This window comes from Narcine bancroftii, chromosome 1, assembly GCF_036971445.1.
Source record: "Narcine bancroftii isolate sNarBan1 chromosome 1, sNarBan1.hap1, whole genome shotgun sequence".
NCBI classification, from domain to species: domain Eukaryota; kingdom Metazoa; phylum Chordata; class Chondrichthyes; order Torpediniformes; family Narcinidae; genus Narcine; species Narcine bancroftii.
Genome location: NC_091469.1, coordinates 196,101,430 through 196,129,171, shown reverse-complemented (window position 1 = coordinate 196,129,171; position 27,742 = coordinate 196,101,430). Strand labels below are relative to the sequence as shown.

Here is a 27,742-nt window from a genome sequence, read left to right as displayed (position 1 = left end):
TTAATTCCATATCCAGCTATATCCTATTCATTCACACATGTGCCCAGTTGCCATTCAAATATTGTTACTGTTCCTGCCCCTCACATCTCCTCTGGCAGCTCATTCCAGATACCAACTGCTCTTAGTGTGAAAATTCTACCTCTCAGATCCTTTTTAAATTTTTTCAATCTCACTTTAAATCTATGCATTCCAACCTGATTATCCTCCCTATCTATTCATGCCTCTTATAATTGTATAAACCTCTATGATGCCATACATATCCTGCCAATCCAATCTCTTCTCACTGCTATCATTAGGAACAAGGCACAAGATTTGCACCACCAGGTTCAGGTACAGCTGCTACCTCTCTACCATCAGTCTCTTCAATGACAAACTCAATCAGAGTTTCATTTAAGGATTCTTACTTTTGCACTTTATTGATTTTTTTCCCTCTCTGTATTGCAGTCAGTTTGCTTACATTTCTTTGTTTACGTGCATGTTGAGTACAGGTTTTTTTTGCACTACCAATAATAATAAGGTAATTCTGCCTTACCCTCAGGTAAAAAGAATCTTAGGGTTGTATGTGATGTCATGTATGTACTGACAATAAATCTGAAAACTGAAATCTAAAACAAGCACTCCAATCCAGGCAACATTTGTTGGGATTTGTTTCTGCACCCTCTCTTATAATATGATGATAAGAACGGCAAATATATTCCAATTGCAATCAAACCAACTGTAACACAATGTCTAAAATTTGCCATTCCCTTGAAAAGTTTTCTGATTATATCCTGTTGTAGCCTTAAATAACCTTTTTCATTGACCACTATATTACCAATTTTGGAGTAATCTCCAAACTTATTAATCATGCCACCTACATTATCATTAATATATCTTAAAAACAACAGGAGAGCCAGCTTCAATCTGTGTCACACCACTGGTCAAAGACATCCAATCTGAAAAACAACCTTCCATTACCACCTCTGTCTCCTATCACCAAGCTAATTTTGTAACCAATTTGTCAACTCAGCCTAGATCCCATGTATCCTAACCTTTCAGAATAAAAGGACCTGTCAAAGGCCTTTCTAAAGTTCATGTAGACAAAATAATTGCCACGCCCTTATCAATTCTTTTGGTTAAATCTTCAAAATCCTCATTCAAATTCATGAGATATTCTATGCACAAAACTATGTTGATTATCCTTGACCCATCCTTCCCTTTCCAATGCAAATAAATCCTATCCTTCAGAATCTCTTCCAATAATTTTACAATCACTGATGTAAAGTTTACCAGCCTGTCGTTCCCTAACTTATCTTTACTACCTTTGTTGAATAAAGATACAATATTAGCTATCTTCCAGTATCTCATGTGTGGCTAACAAACGTCCCTCAAAGGCCACAACAAACCCCTCCATTTCTTCTCATAACATCCTCAGATACCCAGTGATATTTCTATCTCTATGCAATTCAATACCCCAACAACTCCTGTTCTGTAATGTTGATATGCTTCAGAATGTCACTGTTCCCTCCCCTGAGCTCATGAGATTCTATATGCTTCTCCATAGTAAGTATAGACAAGAAATATTCATTTAATTCCTCACACATTTCTGGTTCCATGAAAAGATCTCTATACTGATTATTTTGGGAACTACTCTCTCACTAGCTATCCTTTTTCACTTTTACATACTCACAGAATCTTTTTGGATTCTCCTTCACCTTACCAGGGATATCTCACGACCCCTTTTCCCTTCCAATTTCCTTCTTCAGTGAACTACTATATCCTCAAGGTACTTGCTTCATCCCAGGTGCCAACACCTATATCATTCTTTTTCTTTTCATCCTTGCACTACACAAAAGCAATCAAAATTGTGTTTTTTCTTTTTTGCAAAAGGAAGCTGAGAAGTGTAGTTTTCATGAAGCATCTTTTCCTCTCTGCAACTCACACACAGGAGGTATTTTCACTTTGGCCTACCTGATGATGTTAATGGAAAGGCTAATTGAGTGGAGATCTGGAGGGGATAGCTATTCGAGATATTACCTGCCTTGCTACATACTTATGCCATCAAAGTGTGAGATAGGTCTGCTTTCAAAATCACTTCTATAGCTTCTCCTCAAATACAAAAGCTGGCAACAGTCAAGTTCATATTCTATTTCCAGTTCAAAGCCTATCGGATGCTTGACTGACAGCAGAGTAGGAATTTCTTACAGAAAATTCCAATAATAGCTTATTTTTCAGTTTATAACATTGAAGTGGGCCAGATAATAACAGAACAATACATTGCTAATAGTATTACAGAACATTAAATTGTGTAAAGAATAAAATGGCATTGAATAAGATAATTAATTCATATTTGTGGTTCTTGAATGACTGTGTAAAAAAAAAGCATTTTCCTGCAGGTTGTTTTTCCTTCCTTGTACATTGTGCTGCGGTATGATTCCTTAGCATTTAATCAACTGAACTTCTGATTGGCAATCTAACAGATACATAATACTTGGTGCAAATTATAAAACATTGTCTTAACAATGTTTGCTGCTTTGCAAATTCTTCTGGGGTCATTTTAGTTATATAAAGCTTTGATGAAACCTTTTTGGAGGGATATGTATTAGGTGAGAGCCTTTTAATTCTATGGATAGAAATCTAGATTTCTACAAATATGTGACATTAACACTAAATACTGCATATATTCGTGTAATTATCAAAATTTTTGGACAAATTTGGGATCAAGTCGACCATTACAGGGTCATACTTTTGACCTCAGTAAGAACCATCTTCGGTTTAAGGCATTGAGAACTTGGATGGCTAGGACCAGGTGGTAAGTCCACGTTAGGGGCATTGGGAGCTCATATGGGCAGGCAGTTGATGCATCGGGAGCTCGGATGGGCAGGCAGCCAGGGCCAAAAATAGGAGTCAATTTTTACATGGGCCATATGGAAAACACCCAATTTTTGGGCCAAAATAGGGGGAGGGGGACAATTCTTACAAGGTATCTACAATTAAACAAGTACTGCATAGATTGGATGGTGTTAGCTCTGCAGTGAATTATCTCTGCACTTTTGGTTAAATATCCAGGTTTACACGGTCTGGTGTGAATCAAATCAAATGAGATTAAAAATTTAATCCAACAACTAACTCATTCTGCTGTTTGAATTGTTCTCTGTTCAAATCATGACCACCAGAGAAGGGGAACTGAAATGCGGCCATTAACTTTGGACAATGTTCCTGACAATACGAATGTATTGCGCTATTGTAAAGATGCGGCAGTCTGTCACAACACAAGCCATTCTCATAACAATTTCGCGTTCAGATATGATAGTTGCATATAGTAATATTTCATATTGAATGGCAATGATACAAAACGGATTAAGAGGGAAAAAACAGGCAACACGGGATGATTTAGCAAGTAATTTTGTAACGTGATGTTTCCTTCAGGAATGGGACAAATCAGATTGCTTTCCTCTTTAGAAAAGTAACTTGGTTAAACGCATCGACACTGATAGGATATATACTTAGCCAAAATTGTTCACGAGTATAAAAGCGGGCAACGCAATGGTATACACATGTGCATATTTCATCCTGCCATTGCTTCACTATATGAAACAACTGCTGCGCGGTCGCCTACCTGAAACGTAGAGAAATGAATTGTGGATTATTTTCAAATCCTTAGTTCAGTCTGTTGATTTTTATGGATTCTGGGAGGATCTTTCCCCTCCCAATTAACCTAGCTTGTTACGTTAAACGGATACAATTTCAGCTGTCACTATAATGCACCTGGTGATCATTGTTTACCACCCATTACCTAGCAACTGGACTACACCATATAATTTCTAGATCAATCTGTGTCTTCTTGGGCAATACTTGCTTTAAAAATGGACATTTTAATATTTTTACTGATTTTGCTTTTTAAAAATTCCTGCAAATATTATCTTTAAAATATGTTACTTGATTTTGACTTTCCTTTTTTGAAATTTTTACAAAAATATTTTATCACATCTGAAAAAAAGTATATTTACACTTTCTTTTAATATACTTCTCAGATACAAACACTATATCAGCTTACCAATTTCCATCCCCCAAAACTTTGAAAATTAAACAACTAAAGCAATTAAAGTAACAAACAGGAAAAAAGTATAAACAAAAAGAAAACTTTAGCGTACCACCAGTCTTTCTAATCTACTTCCACTCTTTGAGGTGCTTCCTCTGCTGTTGTCTTTCTGTATTTTGTTAGCTTTTTAGCACTGTGGGCTGTTGCTATAGCTGTGCACCAAAGGGCTCGAGATAAAGTTGCCATATTTTGGCAAAAGTAACATACTTATTTTTTAAATTATATGTTATTTTCTCCATGGGCATGCAGTTGAGTATCTCCGTGGTCCATCGAGTGATGAGCAGGGATGAATCAGACTTCTAGGTGATCGCAATACTTTTTTTTTGCTACTGACAGGGCAATATCTACAAATTTAATTTGGAATTTAGTTAATGTTCTGCCCATGTCCTCTAGGTTTCTCAACAAATACAGCTCCAGATCCAACGGGAAGTCTGTTTCCATAATCCTAGTTAGTATATTAGATAATTCCAACTAAAAGGGTCTCCCTTTTCTGTGATCTGTGGCAATACAGCACCCAAACCTACTGGCAAAGAATCAACAGCTAGAGTCACTTCTTTATTTGGGTCGTAGTGGATGAGAACATTATCGCTTGAGGTCAGCAGTTCTTTTAATCAATTGGATGCTTTATTCATCTCTGCATTCCAGCACCTTTACTAATTTTAAAAATAATTGATTAAGCTTTTTCTGCATCCAATGCAACTGCAACACTTAAATCTTTTTACTTTTGTGCTAAGTGAATTATACTTATGTAACGGCTGCTATACACAGAAACACCACTGGACTTGGTGGGGTTTCCAGTAGAACTGTTTATTTGAATTTTGCACACGCCCTTTTAAGGCCAATGGGAGTTCCACCCCGTGCAGCCGTGATGTCATCAAGTAGCCTGAGATGCGAGCTGTGGCCTCAGCCACGAGGCAATGAGCAAGTCCTGATGGCACCATCTTCTATACCTGCCCCGCCAATGCGGCAGTACAAATGGGGCCGGTTCACTCACAGAGATGTGCACCGCCACACAGCCACCCACCCCCGAACCAGCTTACACGTCCCGCTGTTTGGGCGGCTGACCCCTCCATTTAGATTGTGCCGTCTACTCAGGCAGGTTTAAGACCACATGCGCTGGCTTTAGCCAGTTGACTGTGAAAAGTTCCTCCCTGCCCCCAATGTCCAGAGTAAAGGTTTTCCCCAATCACTGGAGGACTTTGAACGGTCCCTCATATGGGTGCTGCAGTGGGACCGGGTGCCGGGCATGCCAGATGAACATGAACTCCGCTGAGTCCATCTCTTTGGGGATGTTCACCGGGTGCTTGCCGTGGTGGGTAGGTGGTGGGGGTGTTAACGAGGTGAGCTTGCTGCGGAGGTCCACGAGTAGTGTCAGGGTCTCCCCTACGAGAAACTCCCCTGGTAGCATCAGCAGTGCACTGTAGACGAGTTCTGCGGATGAAACTTGGAGGTCTTCTTTCGGAGCCCTTCGAATGCAAAGCAGGATCAGGCCTCGTGCTCTTGTGTGGGTCTCAAGGGTGGTCGGGTTCAGCATGCTCAACTCTGGTCTGGTATCCACCAGGAAACGTTGACCATTGGTCTTGTCCACTACATGTAAGAGGCTGTTCGTGTGGCCAGCCATCAGCGGTGGCTGGCCTGGTCATTTCCCTGATACGAGCAGGGTTGGAGGCATTTGTGGGCTTGTGCTCCCCAGCATTGGTGATATAAGCACCAGGTTGAATGGTGCTCTTCCATTTCTGTCTGGGAGCGGGCTGTAGTTGGTTGGGCGCAGGGCAGGTGACCTGGTTCATGGTGGCCTTGTTCTCTCGCTTCATCTGCCACATAACATCGGCACATGCTGCGACCTTCCTGGGGTCCAAGAAGTCCTCATCTGCTAGTAGGAGCTGGATGTCCTCCAGTATTTGTTTGAGGAAGGCTTGCTCAAACATTAGGCAGGGTTTGTGACTTTCTGCCAGGGCGAGCATCTTATCCATCAAGGCGGATGGGGCTCTGTCCCCCAGGCCATCGAGGTGTATCAGCCTGGCCGCATGCTGCTGATGGGAGAGTCCGAAGGTGCTGAGGAGGAGGGTTTTGAGGATGATGTACTTGCCCTCCTCAGGAGGATTGTGGATCAAGTAATCCACTCTGACTGCCGTTTCTTCATCGAGGACATTCACCATGTGGTAGAACATGGTGGAGTCTGAGGTGATGTGCCGGAGTCGAAACTGCACCTCCACCTGCCCAAACCATGTGCGGGGCCAGTGGGTCCAGAAGGGGGGGGGAGGGTAGCTTCACAGAGACACCACTGATCACTGATTAATCCATGTTTTGAGATCAGATATCATCTGGACTCTGCGGGGTCACCAATGTAGCAGCTTCTACACACAGAAAACACCACTGGACTTGGTGGGGCTCCAGTAGAACTGTTTATTTGAATTTCACATGCGCCCCTTTAAGGCCAACAGGAGATTCGATCCGTGCAGCGGTGACATCATCATGTAGCCTGGGGCACAAGCTGTGGCCTAAGCTATGAGGCAATGAGCAAGCCTTGATGGTGCCATTTCTGCAGCTGCCCCACCTGCGTGGCAGTAGAAACGGGGGCAATTCGCTCACAGAAGTTTTCAGAAGTTTGTCTATTTTTAACAAAACCCATTTGATCCATATTTATTAATTCAGGAAGACAGTCATTAGTTCTATTTGCTAATACCTTTGCCACAATTTTATAATTAACATTTAACAATGAAATAGGTCTATATGAAACTTGTTTCTATCCTTTTTAGGAATAACTGTAATTATTGCTGTGAAAAAAGTTTCTTCAAGAATGTGCAATATAATAGCTTGTTCTATTACCTGCATAAATAAAGGAATTATTAAATCTTTAAATTCTTTTTAAAATTCAACTGGGAATCCATCCTCTCCTGGAGGCTTATTATTTTGCAAACAATTAAGTGCCCTATAAACTTCTTGTACAGTAAAATGTCTATCCAAATCATCTTTATCTATCTCAGTTAATTTAGGTAATGTTATTTGTGACAAATAATTATCTATAATAATATCATCCTGTAATGATTCTAATGTATATAAATTCCCTAAAAATTTCATTTCTTGTGGTTTAAATGTAACTTCATTATTATCTCGTATTGCATTAATTGTTCTTGAAATCTGTTCTGCTAAAAGTTTGAGATCTTTCTACTCATTCATAATATTTTTGTTAAGTTATTAAAATCATTTTCTCTGTTCTATAAGTTGACATTGTATTATATTGTAACTTCTTATTAATTAAACACCTATGTTTATCCTCTGATGGTGATGTTTGAATATTTTTTCCAATATTGTTCTAATTTATCTATATCTTTCATATAGTCGTTTCTAATTTTTGAAGTAAAACATATAATCTGTTCTTGCGAATAAGATTTTAATGCATCCAAAAATAATAAACTTATCCTCTATTGAATGTAAATTTGTATCACAAAATAATTCAATATGTTGTCTTATAAAAGCACAAAAATCTTCTCTTTTTAATAACAAAAAAATTAATCTCCACCTATATATTGACTGCTGTTTTTCAGTAAATTCCAGTTCCATCATCAATGGAGAATGATCAGATATTATTCTTGCTTTATAATCAATATTCAAAATTCTTGATTGATTTTGAGCCAAAGTAAAAAGAAATTGATTCTAGAATACATGTCAAATCTAGAGGAATAAAAAGAATAATCTCTATCTCTTGGATGTTTCCTTCTCCATATATCAATTAAATAGAAATCCTTCATTAAATATAACATGGCTTTAGCTGCCTTAGTTTTAACTATTGTTCTTGATGATCTATCTAATAAAGGATCCAAACAAAAATTAAAATCACCTCCTACTAAAATATTTTCATAAACATCCACCAGATTCAAGAAAGTATCTTGTATAAATTTTTCATCATCTAAATTCAGTACATATATATTTAATAAATTCTATTCCTCTGAAAATATTTGACAATTTACCATTATATATCTACCCACTGGATCCGTAGTCACCTTCTGAACTTTAATTGGTAAATTTTTAGCTAGCTTTAGAATTGAATGAGGAAATAACTACTTGATCTATCCAATCTCTTTTCAGTTTTAGGTGTTCTTTTTTCATTAGATGAGTCTCTTGTAAAAAAGCAATATCCACTCCCAATTTCTTAATAAATGACAAAATTTTATTTATTTTTATATCCTGTTAATCCCATTGATATTAAAACTCAGAACCTTAATTGCTTTATTCATTTTTTCCCTATTTATAAAATCCATTTTCGTCACTCCCATCCAGGAAGAATTCCCACAAAATAATTTGGTCCTGAGCACCATCATCTGAAATCCAAAATCATTAAAATAATTCAGATTGAATACAATATATTTGATTACTAAAGAAAAGAAAGAAAAAAAAAACAAAAAATTCTCCCCAACAAGTATTGGAAGAACCAGCACCACCTCCCTCCATTTTACTAGTCATGGCCAAGCTACAAAAACACATGCAGCTGCCAGAAATCAACTTACCACATCCCCCAACCCCTGCAAGATACAAAACCTTGATTTAATCAACAATTCCATCTGACATAATAATTCTTCATCCATCAGAAAGAGAAAAAGAAAAAGGGTAAAACTACCCCCTCCCTGTATACTAAATTAATTGCAACAAATCAGTGCCTTCTGTTACTTGAACTTTAGACAAAATCTGAGCATATTCTTCAGCTTGAAAATAATTTGTAAAAAATAAATTCTGTTGGCATGGTACAAATATTTTAAAAGTAGCAGGATAAAGCAACACAAATCTGTAACCTTTATCATACAAAACTTTCTTAACTGGATTAATTTCTCTCCTTTTCTTTAATAAAATTTGGCTCAAATCTGGATTTTAAAAAATCTTATCCCCTTCATAATTCAAAGGTCCATATTCCTTAGCCCTCTTCATCGCCAAACCTAGAAGCCTCTCTCTATCCTGATAGTTCAAAAATCTAACCAGGTTAGATTGGGGGTCTCTGGCTTGAACCTGGCTTTGGTTCCAAAGCTCCATGAGCTCTTTCAATTAGAATCTTGTCTTCAAAATGTTCCTCTCCAAATATCTTCGGTATCCATTATTGAAAAAAAATGAATCGCATCCTCTCCTTCTTTAACTTCGGACAATCCCACTATTTTAACATTTTTTCTACTGTAGCCGACTGCTACAAAGAAACACACACACTCGCAATGTAGGAGGTTAAGCTCTGAGATTTATTGAGGCTGGAAAGATTCCTTTTATATAGTTGAAGTTCCTGCCATTTGTTTGATTGGCTGACATCAGCCGCATGAATAACAAAAGCAGCGGGAACTTTCTTGCATGTGAATAACCTTCTTCCCCAGCCTGTTATTAATCTGTTAGCTGGGCAGCTTGACCAGCACCATTTTAGGGCTGCTGGCCTTGTACTGCTTCAGCTTTCAACTGTGCTGGTTCACTGCTTTAAGGGACGTGTTACAGTGTGTTATGCTGCTGTTTACTACCGTGTGCAACCCATGATGTGCTGGCTCGATCTCTGCGGTGGCCCGCTGCCATACTACTATAATTTTCCAGAATATCAACTTTTTCCAAGTTTTTCATTCATCAAGATTAAACCAGTCATCAAATCTTCAAACATATTAGATCTTTCTTCAATACACTGCATGTCCTCTCAAATATCTTGAACCTTATTTTCTAACTTATCCACTCTTTGTGAAATGCTATTCATCACTTTTAATGCATTATCCACTTTAATTGTCAAATCTGTTTTAACTTGCTTCAATTCTTTCTTGACATTTTTATTTATTAGTATCTTCATACATTTCAAATTAACTTGCTATATCATTACATAATAGATACCAAATAATTTTCAAATTTCATCCCCCCTCCTCCCACCATCCCTAACCCCTATAGAGAGAAAGAAAAGATATAAAAAGAAAAGAAAGAACATATTCAGCATAATAATTATAACCATATTAATAATACCATTATATACCATATTTTCAGGGGGGGGATATTGGATTAGAAGGCCTGGATTAGTAGGCCTGGATTAGTCTATATTCATAAATCTCATACAAGGCTCCCATATTTGACAAAATTTATCATAATCATAAGTAATTTTTTTTCTAATGGAAGATAATATTTTATTTCATTAAATCATTCTTCTAATTTAACATTATTTTCCAATTTTCACATTTAAAGAAAACGGAATTAATTTATTCTGATACAACAGTGATTTCACTGAAATTTTCCCTATAGACCCTATAAGTTGATCTCGCTTATACCAAATATCCATTATATGTCATAATACAGGTAATTTATATTTTTGTAACAATGAAGGATTAAATTTATAAATAAAATTACTTGTTTCATTTTCAGAAATTTGATCCAATTCAACTTTTGCCCATATAGGTGGTTATTGAGTATCAATAATCGATTAATAAATTTTAATTGTGCCGCCTCATAATAATTTTGAAAATGTGGTAATTTAAGTCCACCCCATTGAAGATACAGGAATGAAAGGGGTTATATCAGATATGTATAGGTTTTTGAAATAAAAAATGGATAAAGTGGATGTGTATAAAACAAAAGAGAAATGGGAGAAAGATTTAGATATTGAACTGTCTTGGGAAGAATGGTCAAATATGTGTACTGACAGTGTTACAAAATTACTTAATGTGAGATAATAACATGGTCAATTATAATCTTATTCATCAATTATATTTGGCTTCTGAGAAGCTGAAGAAATATGGATCTAGTTCATCAGACTTGTGTTTCAGATGTGGGAAACAGGTACTTTTATGCATTCTGTTTGGACATGTAGGAAAGTTAAGCCTTTTTTGGAAAAAGTTATAAAATTTTTTTAGAGATTTACTTAAAATTGATTTGCAATTGGATCCAATTATGTGTTTATTAGGTTATATGAATGTATTAATTGCGAGGTTGCGAGTGAACAAACCACAACTGGCTTTCATGCAATTAGGGTTAGCAGTAGCAAGAAAATGTATAGCTATTACATGGAAAAATGAGGTAGGGTTGAATATACAAAGATGGCATAATGAATTACAATTGTGTTTATATTTGGAAAAATTAACTTATAATGTGCGAAATAATTATTCTTTTTTTTGTTAAAATGTGGAGTTTATATTTAGAACATATGGCTATTGATCTTAAATAAATGATATGCACAGAGTTGGCACATCGAACAGTTAATTTAAAATACCTGAAAGAAAACTTTTTTTTTAAGGCTCTGAGAGATGGTGGGGGGAGAGGGCGGTTGGGATGAGATAGTTTAGTGGAGAGGGTGGGGGGAGTGGGTATTGTTTACTTTTGATTGTTGTAGGTTGTGTTTTCTTTTGTTTTTTTTTAAATTTTTTATTTTTCACACCATAAATCACATTAGCCATGATACACACTTATTCCTTTTCACACATATACAGTGACATTTTCTCCCCCCCCCCCCTCCTCCCAACCCACCCCCCCCCCACCCCCCACATCCATTTAAGGTATACAATCTAGGTTACATTAAACCAGTCAGACAATGTTGTCACTCAACAAAAATACATCAGAAATTCTACTGAGTCTATTCTTTTCTTTCCTTCTCCTTCCATCAACTTAGGTAATGATTGTCCCCGGTAGGTTTTCGCTATTGTATTTAATGTAAGGCTCCCATATTTGTTCGAATATTTCAATATTATTTCTTAAACTATATGTAATTTTTTCTAATGGAATACATTTATTCATTTCTATATACCATTGTTGTATTTTCAGATTATCTTCCAATTTCCAGGTTGACATAATACATTTTTTTGCTACGGCTAGAGCTACCTTAACAAACCTTTTTTGTGCATCCTCCAAATCAATTCCAAATTCTTTGTTTTTTATGTTACTTAGGAGAAAGATCTCTGGATTCTTTGGTATATTGTTTTCTGTTATTTTATTTAATATCTGATTGAGATCTTCCCAAAATTTTTCTACTTTCTCACATGTCCAGATTGCATGAATTGTTGTTCCCATTTCTTTTTTACATCAAAAACATCTATCAGATACTGTTGGGTCCCATTTATTTAACTTTTGAGGTGTAATGTATAGTCTGTGTATCCAGTTATATTGTATCATACGTAGCCTCGTATTTATTGTATTTCTTGTCGTTCCAGAACATAATTTCTCCCATGTTTCCTTTTTTATCTTTATATTTAAATCTTGTTCCCATTTTTATTTAGTTTTACCATTTGTTTCCTCATTCTCCTTTTCTTGCAGTTTAATATACATATTTGTTATAAATCTTTTGATTAATATTGTATCTGTAATCACATATTCAAGGTTACTTCCCTCTGGCAAACTCAAACTGCTTCCTAATTTATCCTTCAAGTAGGATCTCAATTGGTAATATGCCAGCGCTGTATCTCCAGTTATATTGTACTTATCTCTCATTTGTTCAAAGGATAAGAATCTACTTCCTGAAAAACAATTTTCTATTCTTTTAATCCCTTTTTTTCCCATTCTCTAAAGGAAAGGTTATCTATTGTAAAAGGGAGTAACTTATTTTGCGTCAATATTAGTTTTGGTAATTGATAATTTGTTTTATTTCTTTCTACATGAATCTTCTTCCAAATATTGAGGAGATGATGTAATACTGGAGAACTTCTATGTTGTACCAATTTTTCATCCCATTTATATAATATGTGTTCAGGTATCTTTTCCCCTATTTTATCTAATTCTAATATCGTCCAGTCTGGTTTTTCCCTTGTTTGATAAAAATCTGATAGGTATCTTAATTGTGCGGCTCTATAATAATTTTTAAAGTTTGGCAGTTTTAAGCCTCATTGTTTATACCATTCTGTTAATTTATCTAGTGCTATCCTCGGTTTCCCCCCTCTCCATAAAAATTTCCTTATTATTTTCTTTAACTCCTTGAAGAATTTTTCTGTCAGTTGTATTGGCAATGCCTGAAATAAGTATAATATCCTTGGAAAAATGTTCATTTTAATACAGTTTATCCTTCCTATTAGTGTTAGTGGTAAATCTTTCCAATGCTCTAAATCGTCCTGTAATTTTTTCATTAGTGGATAATAATTGAGTTTATATAGTTGGCCGAGATTTTTGTTTATTTGTACACCTAGGAATCTTATTGCCTGCATTTGCCATCTAAATGGAGATTCCTTCTTAAATTTTGAGAAATCCGCATTATTCATAGGCATTGCTTCACTTTTATTTACGTTTATCTTGTAACCCGACACTTCTCCATATTCCTTCAATTTCTTATATAATTCTTTTATTGAGAGTTCTGGTTCTGTTAAGTACACTATAACATCATCCGCAAATAGACTGATTTTATATTCCTTGTCTTTTATTTTTATTCCTTTTATATTATTATCTATTCTTATCAATTCTGCTAGTGGTTCTATAGCTAACGCAAACAATAAAGGTGATAGTGGGCATCCCTGCCGCGTTGACCTGCTTAAGTTAAATTGCTTTGATACATGTCCATTTACTGTCACTTTCGCTAACGGTCCCTTATATAATGCTTTAATCCAATTAATATACTTCTCCGGTAAACTGAATTTTTGCAATACTTTGAACAAATAATTCCATTCTACTCTGTCAAAGGCCTTCTCTGCGTCTAAAGCAACTGCTACTGTAGGTGCTTTATTTCCTTCTACTGCATGAATTAAGTTAATAAATTTACAAATATTGTCTGTTGTGCGTCATTTTTTGATAAATCCAGTTTGGTCTAAATTTGCCATTTTCGGTACATGCTCTGCTAATCTGTTTGCTAATAGTTTAGCTATTATCTTATAATCTGTGTTTAGTAAAGATATTGGTCTATATGACGCTGGTGAGAGTGGATCTTTCCTTTGCTTTAGTATTACTGTAATTATTGCTGTTTTACATGAATCTGGTAAGCTTTGTGTTTCATCAATCTGGTTGATTACATCCAGGAGGGGCGGAATTAATAAGTCTTTAAATGTTTTGTAGAATTCTATTGGGAATCCATCCTCTGCTGGTGTCTTATTATTTGGTAATTTTTTTATTATCTCTTGTATTTCTACTATTTCAAATGGTTCTGTTAATTTATTTTGTTCCTCTATTTGTAGTTTTGGTAGTTCAATTTTAGTCAGAAATTCATCTATTTTCCCTTCTTTCCCTTCATTTTCAGTTCGGTATAATTGTTCATAGAATTCTCTAAAGTTTTCCTTAATTTCTTTTGGATTATATGTAATTTGTTTGTCTTTTTTCCTTGATGCCAATACCATTTTCTTAGCTTGTTCTGTCTTTAGCTGCCATGCTAGGATTTTGTGCGTTTTTTCACCCAGTTCATAATATTTCTGTTTTGTCTTCATTATATTCTTCTCCACCTTATATGTTTGTAGTGTTTCATATTTTATTTTTTTATCCGCCAATTCTCTTCTTTTAGTTGTATCTTCCTTCATTGCTAATTTTTTTTCTATATTTACTATTTCCCTTTCCAACTGCTCTGTTTCCTGATTATAGTCCTTCTTCATCTTGGTTACATAACTTATTTTTTGCCCTCTAATGAATGCTTTCATTGCATCCCATAGCATAAACTTATCTTCCACTGATTCCGTATTTATTTCAAAATACATTTTTATTTGTTTTTCAATAAATTCTCTAAAATCCTGCCTTTTAAGTAACATGGGGTTTAATCTCCATCTATACATTCTTGGAGGGATGTCCTCTAGCTTTACTGTCAATATTAAGGGTGAATGGTCCGATAGTATTCTAGCTTTATATTCTGTTTTTCTTACTCTATCTTGCATACTAGCTGATAACAAAAATAGGTCTATTCTTGAGTATGTTTTATGTCTAGCCGAGTAATATGAATATTCCTTTTCTCTTGGGTGTTGTTTCCTCCATATATCCAAAAGTTGCATTTCTTCCATTGATTTAATTATAAATTTGGTTACTTTGTTCTTTCTGTTAATTTTTTTCCCAGTTTTATCCATATTTGAATCCAAATTCAGGTTGAAATCCCCTCCTATTAATATGTTCCCTTGCGTATTAGCTACCTTCAAAAAGATATCTTGCATAAACTTTTGATCTTCTTCGTTAGGTGAATATACATTGAGTAGATTCCAAAACTCCGAATATATCTGACATTTTATCATTACATATCTCCCTGCTGGATCTATTATTTCCTCTTCTATTTTAAATGGCACATTTTTACTAATTAATATAGCCACTCCTCTTGCTTTTGAATTATACGATGCTGCTGTTACATGTCCTACCCAATCTCTCTTTAATTTCTTGTGCTCCAATTCAGTTAAGTGTGTTTCTTGGACAAATGCTATATCAATTTTTTCTTTTTTCAGTAAATTTAGCAGTTTCTTCCTTTTAATTTGGTTATGTATTCCATTAATATTTAAAGTCATATAGTTCAATGTAGCCATTTTATACTTTGTTTATCTTCCCTTTCCATTTTTCCATCATTACCTTTCCTCCTTTTCCATTTCTGTTTTCTTATTTTAAACCCTTTATAAGACAACATTCCTAAAACATCAAACATTTTCCTTATTCTCCTATTTAAAACTTCTTTAGCCCCAATCTCCCCTTCCCCTCCTGATTTGTCCTTTATCCCTTGTCGGACAACCACATCTCCCCTCTCCATTTGGGTTTGCGAATTCACTCGCAAGCGTCAACTGATTTTGCAGTGACCGCAACTCCTCCCCACCCAGCCCCCCCAGAAAAGATTTCACTTTTCATATGTAACAAAGGTCACTCTTTTAGTACCCTCCTTATTCCCTCTATTCCATTTCCTTCCCTTATTAATTCTTGTCTATACTATCTATATTTTCCTCTAAATACAAATACATTCACGTATGCACATTATATATATATATATAGATATATATATATATCTATATATATATAGATATATATGTATAGATATATATATATATAGCTATATATGTATAGATATATATATATAGCTATATATGTATAGATATATAGCTATATATATATATAGATATATATATATATACACACTCTTATACCTCTTTACCCACATACATATCAATCGTGATCATTTTTACTCTCATTACACGTCTTCATCCCTCAGTCTATTTTGTAATTGTTCTGCAAATTTTCGTGCTTCTTCTGGATCCGAGAATAGTCTGTTTTGTTGTCCTGGAATAAATATTTTCAATACCGCTGGATGCTTTAGTATAAATTTATACCCTTTCTTCCATAAAATCGCCTTTGCTGTATTGAACTCCTTTCTCTTCTTTAGGAGTTCAAAACTTATATCTGAATGAAGATTTTTTGCCCTTTGTACTCCAGTGGCTTGTTGCCCTCTCTTACTTTTTCCATTGTCTTCTCCAGTGTCTTTTCTCTTGTAGTATATCTTAGGAATTTTACTAAAATAGATCTTGGTTTTTGTTGTGGTTGTGGTTTAAAGGCCAATGCTCTATGTGCCCTTTCTATTTCCATTTCTTGCTGTAGTTCTGGACATCCTAGGATCCTAGGGATCCAATCTTTTATAAACTCTCTCATATTCTTGCCTTCTTCATCTTCCTTAAGGCCCACTATCTTTATGTTATTTCTTCTGTTATAGTTTTCCATTATATCTATTTTCTGAGCTAACAGTTCTTGTGTCTCTATAACTTTTTTATTAGATTCCTCTAATTTCTTTTTTTAAGTCCTCTACCTCCATTTCTACTGCTACTGCCCGCTCTTCCATCTTGTCCATTTTCTTTCCCATTTCTGTTAAGGTCATATCTATTTTATTCATTTTCTCTTCTGTGTTGTTTATTCTTCTTCTTAAATCATTAAATTCCTGTGTTTGCCATTCTTTAAATGACTCCATGTATTCTTTAATAAGAGAAAGTATATCCTTTATCTTGCCTTTCCCTTCTTCTTCTATTTCACTGTACTCTTCCTCTTCCTCTTCTTCCTCTGGGTTGGCCATCTGTTGTTTCTTTGTTGCCCTTTTCTTCTCTTCTTTCTTGTTTCCATTGTCTTCTGTGTTCTCTTCTTGCTGCAGGTGTTCTGCAGCTGTCGTTGCCAGCTGTGGAGATCGACTCCCCAGCTTGTCACCCCTCCCGTCGGTGTGTTTTTTTTCATGCGCACCGCGCATGCGCGTCTCCTCGTGCATGCGCGGTTGCGCACTTTTACATTTTTGTAGTCCAATTTCTACCGACCTGAGGGAGCGGGTTTCTCTCTCCACCGCGGGCCTCTTCAAACAGGTAAGGCCTTCTCCTTCTTCCTCCGTTGTCTTCTCTTCCTCTCTTCTTACCGTTGATTTCGATTTTTCTTTTTTTGTCGCCATCTTCTTTCCACCTTTATACTCACTTTTCTTTAACTTTTATTTCTGTGCCTTTGTGTTTTCCTTTGTTTTTTCCGACTTTTCTGGAGAGGGCTGGAGTTCACCGTCCGGCCACTACTCCATCACGTGACTCCTTTTGTGTTTTCTTTTGTATTGTTTTATAAAATCTTTAAATAAAATTTTCAAAAATCCTTTACCTTTTCACATAAACATACTGTGTGCAAGAGATTACCAACCTCTTTTTTTACATCTAAATAATTGAGCAGATAAATTTAAATTAAATTTATTCAACTTATAGGGTGTATAATACATTTGACGTAAAAAATTATATTGAACCTTTTGAAATCTAGCATTAATTGTATTAGTTACACTGTCTCTACATAATTTCATCCATATTTCTTATTGAATTTGTACATTTAAATCCTATTCCAACTTTAATTTAGTTTTATACAAATCTTTCTTTTCCTTTATTTCTCATAATTTATTATACATAGTAGTTATAAATCTTCAAATAATAAAGGTATCTGTTATAACATATTCAAATTGACGATACTCTGGAAGTCTCAAATTCATTCCTATTTTTTTCCTTCAAATACAATCATAATTGATAATATGCAAATAATGTATTTTGTAATATCCCTTATTTCTCCTTTAATTGATCAAATATCATATACAATGAACCTCTAAAACAATCTCATATTTTCTGTATACCTTTTTCATACCAATTATCAAATAAAGAATTATACATTGTAAATGGAAAAAGTTGATTTTGTTTTAAAGTCAATTGAGCCAACTGATAATTCCTTATACCTCTTTTCACATGTATCCTTTTCCATATTAGAAACAAATATTTTAAAATTGGTATTTCTTTTCTACCTTTAAAAAATTTCATGATTCCATTTATACAATATTAGGTCTGGACTTTCTTCACCTATATTATTCATCTTGATATCTACCCAATGTACTTTTTCTTGCCCTTGATACCAAGAAGACAAAAATCTCAATTGAGCTGCCTTATAATAACTTTTAAAATTTGGTAGTCTCAAACCTCCTTGATCTTTTTTCCATGTCAACTTCTCCATACTTTTCCTTGCTGATTTTCCTTTCCATAAATACTCCCTAATATTCTTATTTAATCATCTAAAAACCATTTCAGGTACCTGAATTGATAATGTTTGAAGTAAGTATTGAATTTTAGGAAAAATATTCATTTTAACACAATTCACTCATCCTATTAGCATTATTGGTAATTCCGTCCATCTTTTTAAATCTTCTTCCAATGTTTTTAAATGTGGTAAATAATTCAATTTATACAAATTATTCAATTGATTACTTACTATTATCCTCAAATATTTAACCCCCATTTAAATGTTACTAACTTTTCACATTGTGTATCATCTGCATTAACCAATGGCATTATTTCACTTTTATCCAAATTAACCTTATATCCTGAAATTAATCCATACTCTATTAATCTTTCATTTAGTCTATTCAATGAAATTTTAGGTTTAGTCAAATATACTATAACATCATCCACAAAAATACTAATTTTATGAACTTTGTCTCATATCTGAAAACAGGTAATTTCCTCATCTCCTTGATTCATTTCAGCTAATGGTTCTATTGCCAATACAAATAAGAATGGTGAAAGTGGATAACCCTTCCTAATCTAATCAAACCTGAAATTTGACCATTTACGACTACTTTTGCCTTTGGTTCATTAGACAATGCTTTTATTCCTTTTATAAATGTCTCAGGAAATCCAAACTTATGTAATACCTTTAATATAAAGCCCCATTCTAATCTATCAAACATTTTTTTCTGCATCTAAAGTAATTGCCATTGCTGGAACTTTCCTTTTTTGTGCTACATTTATCAAACTTAAAAATCTCACTATATTATCTGCTGCCTTTCTTTTTGTAATAAACCACACCTGGTCCACATTAATCAATTTTGGAAGTATCTTAACCAAATGATTAGCCCACAATTTGGATACAATTTTATAATCTACATTTAACAAAGATATTGGTCTATATGAAGCTGTTTGTAATGGATCTTTTCCATTTTTTGGTATTACCATTATCAAAGTCATCTTAAAGGATTCTGGTGCATCATTTACTTCTCTTATTTGATCTAATATCTTTTTAAAAATTGGTACCAACAATTCCTTAAATTGCTTATAAAATTCTACTGGAAAATTTGGCACTTTATTATTATGCAATGTTTTTGGAACCCCATATATGAATTAGATAATTCTTTCCTCTCCTCTTCACACAAATTCAGTAATTGAATTTGTTGCAAATATTGCTGTATTTTAATTTTGTCTTGTTTTCGGACGTATAACTTCTCATAAAACTCTCTAAAATGTTCACTTATTTCCATAAACCATCTGACCATTCTTGTCTTTCATTGCTACTTTAGTTCTAGATATCTGTTCTTTCTTTAACTACCATGCCAACACCTTATGAGCTCCTCTCAATTTATAATACCTCTGTTTAGTTCGCAAAAAATCTTTCAACTCTATATGTTTGTATCATATTAAGTTTGATCTTTTTGTTTCCATTAATTTCTTCCCTTCCTCATTTGGACTAATTTGTATTGTTTTCTCTAAATCCGTTATTTCCTTTTCTAATTGATCTACTTCCTTTAAATAGTCCTTTTTTTAATTTTACCGTTAAAACTAATTATTTGTCCTCTTAAATATGTCTTTGAAGTATCCCATATAAAAAAAATTATTCTTTACCAAGTCTTTATTATTTTCCATAAAAAAACTTACTTTGTTTTCTTACAAAAAACTTTCCTTTTCATCAATACCTTATTTAATCTCCACCTGTATCCACTAATTTTGTCTTCCTCAGATACTATTGACAATAACAAAGGGGAATGGTCCAAGATAGTATGTGCCAAATATTCCACCTGTTTTATTCTAGGTTGAACTTGAGCTGTCAGTAAAAACATATCAATTCATGAATATGTCTTATGTTGAAAAGAATAAAATGAATAATCTCTTTTATTCATATGCACTTTCCTCCAAATATCTATCAATCCCATATCTACCATTAATTCTTTTACTTCTTTAGACACTTTGCTATCTCCTATACATTTTACCGAACTATCCATTTTTGAATTTAATGTAAAATTAAAGTCTCCTCCCATCAAGATTTTATTATTGATATTTGATAATTTCATAAAAACATCTTGCATAAATTTACTATCTTCTACATTAGGAACATATAAATTCAACAAGGTCTAATTTTTGAGTATATTTGACATTTTAATCATGACATACCTTCCTGCCATTTAACATTTTTACTGGTAGATTTTTATTCATCAATATGGCAACTCTTCAAGATTTTGAATTAAATAAGGCTGCCACTACTTTACCCACCTAATTCCTTCGTAATTTATCTAATTCCTTCTGCACTAAATGCATTTCTTGTAAAAAAGCTATATCTATATTTCTTTCATAAATACCAATATCTTTTTATGTTTTATTTGATTTTGTATCCATTAACATTAAAACTCATAAAATTAATCTTCTCAATCATTTTCAATCAAATTAACCCCCTACTCATCCAGCCTTCATCCTCCAAATCCCCCTTTAACATAACAAAGGCATTATTCTTTATTAGATCTATTATACCAATAAATGTGTAGAAAAAAAAGTTGAGAAACAAGAAGCAATAGAATTCACCAAACAAAGTGCATACAAAAAACCTACCTGATTCGATGGCAGCCAGCAAACATTCCCTTTGCCCCTGAATCTTATACCGACCAGCCTTTACATAATCTTTAGTTACTTAACTACCTATTAATATTATCTTAACTCCATACCCTTATAATTAAAGAAGTAAAATAAACACATAATCTTCTCACCCCTTACTGCCCATCTTAGCAGGTGTCTTGAGTAAACTTATACCTCTCATTTTGTTCGTTTTAGATTGGTCACAGTGTTTGAGCTACCGAAAGAAAATAGACACACACACCGAGAGCAGTTCAGTTTATACAAATGTTTATTACAAATTCAAAAGCTGATTTCACACTACAATATGCAAGCCCTTCCCAACTATACTTATCAATGCTTGGACTGGTCCCAACTGCCGAAGCGAGGCAATGACTGCACACTTGTAGTTGGTTGTCAGGGCGCCGGTAGCAGCTTCTCCACCTCCCTTGACCGGGACGTTAGCTGGACTCCAGAGGTTCTTCTTCTTGCTGAAAGATGTTGCCACTTCTCAGAGAGTCTCAAACTTCAGCAGCGGGACCATGGCTTATATTACCCAAAAACTGCTTACCCAAGCACCTATTCCCAGCACAGCAAGAAAGATAAGCAAGCAAGCTAGCATGCTAGGCTTCTAACAAATAACATAATTTTCAGCTTATCACTTTGAATACAATGGTTTATTTTGCATTAAGGCTAGGCCTCTGACAGTTTGTGACCAAAACAAGCAGGAAGATTAAATGTTCTTGGTACACAGATGTCCTTTCATCAGATAACAGCATCTCTGGCCCCTTGGTGGAATTTAGCTTATGTCTGCTGATTCTAAAACACAAGCAGGTTCTCAGCCTTGCAGAACCCAGAGCTGCAAGTTTTAAAAAAAAACAGCTTAGAATCTTCCATTACATTCCTCCCCTTGGTCACAGGCTGTCAGACATGAGACTTGACAAGCATAAGAGTACAAAAAGAGCGTAAAAGAGAAATTAAAACTACAATAATCACAAAAACAAGCAATAATGCGAGCAACCATTGGAGAATATTGTGGCCCAACCCCCCAAATGTACCAGCTAACCATGAAAAAGGATTCCAACCAAGGCTCACATTATCCTTGTTGGCCACAATACCCAGACACTGGAGCTCACGAACAGATTTTGAAACATGCTGAACGATAACATAAGCTGCACTTGAGGCGCGTGACCGAGGACTTCCTTGATGTAATGCATCGGACCGTGTCTCCCATGGACAACTCCCTCAGAACGTCCTCGTTATTACAAATCCAATTGTTGGCACCAAAGCAGCTGTTAAACTAGATCACCAGGAGCATAAAACGGAGAACCTGGAACAAAGAAGCCTGACACATATCACTCACGATACCGCAAGCGTTCAGTGTTTAAACAGACTAAATCATCATAAACCTCGATAGCTACCCACCGAGTGTTACCCTGGGCAGGTGTCACTATTTCTCCTTTTACAGGAGGGCCACTACCCGGTGGTGCCACCCATACCTTTTGTCCGGCATTCTCTAATTCAGGAGTGGGGGGCAATGACTGTTTTTCCTCTGGAATAGGCTGTAGTTCAGAAGCGTGAAGAAGTCGGTGGAAAGGTGTACCTCCTTTTAAAGGGCAATGATTCAAATTGTCGACTGCCTGCTGCAGCACATGACACCACCCCTTCAGGGTCCCCAGTGGTGTTAACAAACAAATTTGTTCCTTCAGTAAGCCATTCATTTGTTCAACTAACCCAGCAGCCTGCGGGTAATAAGGAATATGGTGAACCCATAAGATACCGTTGTCATTTGCCCAATCACAGATTGCCTTCCCGGAGAAGTGCGAGCCATTATCAGACTGAATCTCCTCTGGTACATCATAACGAGAAATTAAATGATTTAGTCCTTGGATAATGCTAGCTTGGCCAGCTGTCTTGGTGGGAAAAGCAAAAATCAGACCTGAAAAGGTGTCAACCATTACTAGGACGTAACGTTTACCCATACAGTCTGGCATTGGGCCTATGTAATCAATTTACCAAACCGCAGCTGGGCGAGCACCCCGTTTTATTCGGCCATGCGGACCAGGAGGAATGGTACAGGACTTCACAAGCTGACATTCTGGATATGTACACACGACCATGCGGACATCATCCTGATCGATGGGTAAAGCATGTGTACGGGCCCACATAGCTGATCCCTTCTCCCCCAAATGACCACTCTGTTCATGTGCCCATCGAGCTAGGGGGATGGTATCAGCGCGGCTGATAGTGGCAAGCTGATCTGCTACTACATTATGTTGTGCCATGTTAGTCGCCACATTAGTATGGGCATCAACGTGATACACAGTTATCACATGGTGGTGGGAAGCATCCCACAACAGCTGCCACAACTGTTTGCCTCACACTGGGCGGTCATGTATCATCCAGTTGTTCTTTTGCCAATCAGGCATCCATACCACAAGTCCATTAGCCACAGCCCAGGAATCAGTAAACAGGCAAAGAGGGTGATCATGGGGATCTAGTGGTAAAGTGACTGCCTTCAACTCAGCATACTGACTGGAGCCACCATCCCCCTCCTCTGATAAGTGAGTTCCTAACTTGGGATGGTAAGCCACTGCCTTCCACTTTTGCTTTCCTTGCACCCACCAGCTGCTACCATCAGTAAATCAGGCATCCTCTTGTTCTGCTGGAGTGAGCAAATCATATGGTTTACCCCACTGAACTGGTGAAGGGGGTAAAGGAGGGGGCAAGGCGGGTTCAACGTCCTCATGATGAGACGGAAGATCAGCCACTTGTTCGTGTATGCGGCCCACCCCTTCAGGCCCTCTGGTTGCACGACTCTGAATATACCACTTCCATTTAACAATAGAAGACTGCTGAGCCCGCCCGATCTTTAGATTAGCATCATTAGCCAGAACCCAATTCATTATTGGAAGTGCAGGTCGCTATTGAACATCTGCAGAACCTGTCATTCTTTCATTCTCCAGCAGGGCCCAGTAACAGGCTAGTAACTGTTGTTCAAAAGCAGAATAACGAGTGGCAGCCTCAGGCATGGTATGTGACCAGAATCCCAGCGGGACTTGGCAGCCCTCTTATTTCTGCCAGAGGCTCCAGGAGGCCACATCATCAATATAATGGTGAATTGAGAGGGAAGGCGATACTGGCACCATCTCCAAATCACGGGCAATTAGGCTGTGGCATATAGTGGGAGAGTGTACATAACCCTGAGGGAGGCGAGTGAAGGTAAACTGGCACCCCTTCCAAGTAAAGGCGAACTGATCCTGTGAGTCCTCAGCTATAAGAATACTGAAGAAGGCGTTAGCGAGATCAATGACAGCATACCATGTTCCTGAGTTCCCAGTAGCAATGTTTTCAATAAGGGTAACAATGTCCGGAACTGCTGAAGCAAGTGGTGGGGCATGTTTGTTCAAAAAACGATAATCAACTGTCATTCTCCAGGAGCCGTCCAGCTTCTGGACCGGCCAAACAGGGCTATTAAAAGGCGACATTGCGGGCCTCACTACCCCTTCTTTTTGCAAAATATCGATGGTGGCTCTAATCTCTTCTTGCCCTCCAGGGAGGCGATTTTGTGGAATGCACTCTGGTTTCATGCGGGGTGGCACCACCACAGGATCCCACTTAGCCTGACCCACTACTAGTTTTTTTGTAATAGTCCGAATTCCAAATGCAAATCCCCCTTGGCTAGTATTAAGGGCCGTACCAGCCAACATATTAATACACAGGATACACTCGTCAGTAGCAGCCACCAGGACATGTAACCAGACAGGGGAAGGGCTATCACCCACTGTGGCATGGACTTTTATTTTGTTTGCCAGGGTGACCGCTCCTCCCAACCCCTCTATTCGAAAGGTTGGTCCAGTCCAGAGGTCGGGCTTACCCGGAATTACCGAGTGCTCCGCACCGGTATCGACCAAGGCCAAATATTGGTGGTCATTACCCCCACCCCAATGGATTGTTAACGGTATGTAGGGCCGTGGGTCTCCGTGTATCCGCCGAATCTCAATGGTGTAGACATGGGAGCCCTGCCCACACCTTCATGCTTTAGTAGGGCTCGGGGGCTTCCAGGCCCATATGCCACTAATATCCATAAGAGCCTTGTTAATCATTTGTTATACCTCATCACGGGTAACTGGAGCAGGAGAAGCCGGCTCGATAGAAGCAGCAGTGGGAGCAGAGGGCACAGCTGGGCCAGGAGGACTCAGCAGCTGGGGATGATGTTCCCCTGCTTTTCTCTTATAAAGGACTGCAGTAGGTTTCCCATCAATATCACTTTTAGGTGCGCCTAACTTTAACAAGGTTATAAAAAGGTCCTTTCTTGTCGGTCCATTATTAGCAGCAGCCCCTCTCTTTTCATCCTGCTTTTCTGATGTAACCTGGGCTGTACGTGAGTGAATTTTACCTCCCAATTCTAATTCTCGAAGCCCAGATAAGGCGTGCTCCGCCTCAGACACAGGGTGCCCAATTAGCAGACTAGTTATGGACAGAACCAGTCCCCGTGTAGTGGGTTGGGTGGAACGAATCAATCTGGTATGCATTCCGGTCGTGAATATCTCTTCATCAGGGCTCCCCCTATGTACCCATAGCCTCAAATGCCCTGCATACAAGGCAGAGGCCAGGGCATGTTGACGAATTACTGCTTTACCCTCCTCTGGGGTTAAAAATACATTACCATTGTCATTCCAGATATTCCCATCCCAATCCTCAATTACATCAGGATCGTCACCATTCATTATCATGGCATGAATACGATATGGATCGAGTTCTACTCCATGCCTTTCGTTATCTGCATAGAGCTGCTGCCGGAGTTTAATATTACGACAGATCATTTGGACATGCTTATCTTCCCATTCTTTGGCTCTGTCCTGACTGGTGCGAACAATCTCACTCATCATGGAACAGCATTGTCGCATGGCTTCTAGCTCCTCCTCTAATTGCTTTCTCTTGTGCTGAGATTCTACTTCTCTTTGAACTGATTCTGCTTCACGCTGAACGGAGTGGCGTAAGGCTGTGGCCAACAACCAAAAACCATTCGTCAGCATCTCCTTTTTATCAGGAAATGTACTTTCTCGAAGGAGAGTGGCAACCCGCTCTCCCAGAGGTGCACTTGATGAATCTAACTTCTCATCCCAACTAATGGGTGGTCCCAACAAAGACAGGGTATTGGCCAACATGCCAAACCCATCATCTTTGGAAGTCCATCCTGGAATCAAGAACTGCTCAGGGCTCACCTCTTTCTTTCGGAGAAACATCTTGAGACCAACCCTGCTCGCAGCGCCAATTGTCTTGGGTAAACTTATACCTCTCATTTTGTTTGTTTTAGATTGGTCACAGTGTTGAGCTACCGAAAGAAAATAGACACACACACCGAGAGCAGTTCAGTTTATACAAATGTTTATTACAAATTCAAAAGCTGATTTCACACTACAATATGCAAGCCCTTCCCAACTATACTTATCAACGCTTGGACTGGTCCCAACTGCCGAAGCGAGGCATCGACTGCACACTTGTAGTTGGTTGTCAGGGCGCCGGTAGCAGCTTCTCCACCTCCCCTGACCGGGATGTTGGCTGGACTCCAGAAGTTCTTCTTCTTGCTGAGAGATGTTGCCACCTCTTGGAGTCTCAAACTTCAGCAGTGGGACCATGGCTTATATTACCCAAAAATTGCTTACCCAAGCACCTATTCCCAGCACAGCAAGAAAGATAAGCAAGCAAGCTAGCATGCTAGGCTTCTAACGAATAACATAATTTTCAGCTTATCACTTTGAATACAATGGTTTATTTTGCATCAAGGCTAGGCCTCTGACAGTCTGTGACCAAAACAAGCAGGAAGATTAAATGTTCTTGGTACACAAATGTCCTTTCGTCAGATAACAGCATCTCTGGCCCCTTGATGGAATTTAGCTTATGTCTGCTGATTCTAAAACACAAGCAGGTTCTCAGCCTTGCAGAACCCAGAGCTGCAAGTTTAAAATAAAACAGGTTAGAATCTTCCATTACAGCAGGTTATCCCTTGTTTCCCATCTTAACAGGCAAAGATTCAGCAAAAGTTTTGGCTTCATCAGGATCTGAAAAAAATTTATGCTTACCATCAAGAAAAATTTTCAGTACAGCAGGATACCTCAAAACATTTTTAACTACATTAAATTCCTTTATCTTTTTCAACAGTTCAAAACTTATATATGGATAAAAAAAATCTTGTTTCCATTGCAAATCATTGGGGCTTGTCTTGCCTTTGCTTGCTTTGTTGCTTGTTCCAACACTTTCTCCCTTGCCTTATAGTGAAGGAAATTAACCAATATTGGATGAGGGTTTTGTTCTTCTTGTGGTTTTGGTCTTAAAGCTCTATGCACTCTTTCAATTTCTCCTTTAAATGCTTCCATTCCCAGTACTTGTGGTATCCAACTTTGTAAAAAATTTCTTCATATCCTGACCATCACCTTCTTTCAGTCCCACAATCTTGATGTTATTTCTTCAACTGTAATTTCACAAAGTGTCCATCTTCTGGCTAAAATGATCCTTCATTATTTTTGATTCTGCTTGAAAATTTTTCACCTTGTATTTTAGTTGCTGCATTTCCATTTCATCTCCAATTCATTCCCTGTTTCATTCCCTCTGGACTCATCTGTCCATGGGCTCATGCACTGCCAGACTGAGACCACCGCAAATT

The 27,742-nt window shown here is 37.0% G+C and overlaps 1 protein-coding gene across 4 annotated transcripts in view; it reads right to left on the bottom strand.

Annotated features, from left to right (window-relative positions):
* spaca9 (sperm acrosome associated 9) overlaps window positions 1-27,742 on the bottom strand; it is an 88,255-nt gene that overhangs the window by 58,634 nt on the left and 1,879 nt on the right. The window contains exon 1 of one of the 4 annotated variants that reach the window (XM_069887249.1): window positions 3,599-3,742. The exons of 1 other annotated variant lie outside the window; for it this stretch is intronic. Coding sequence is in view for 1 of the 3 variants with exons in the window: in XM_069887238.1 (XP_069743339.1) it covers window positions 25,185-26,381 (1,197 nt within the window). In the remaining 2 variants the exon portion in view is untranslated. Of the gene's footprint in view, window positions 1-3,598; window positions 3,743-25,153; window positions 27,033-27,742 lie in introns of those variants that run through there. 2 more of the 4 variants (XM_069887261.1, XM_069887238.1) reach the window with 2 other exon arrangements.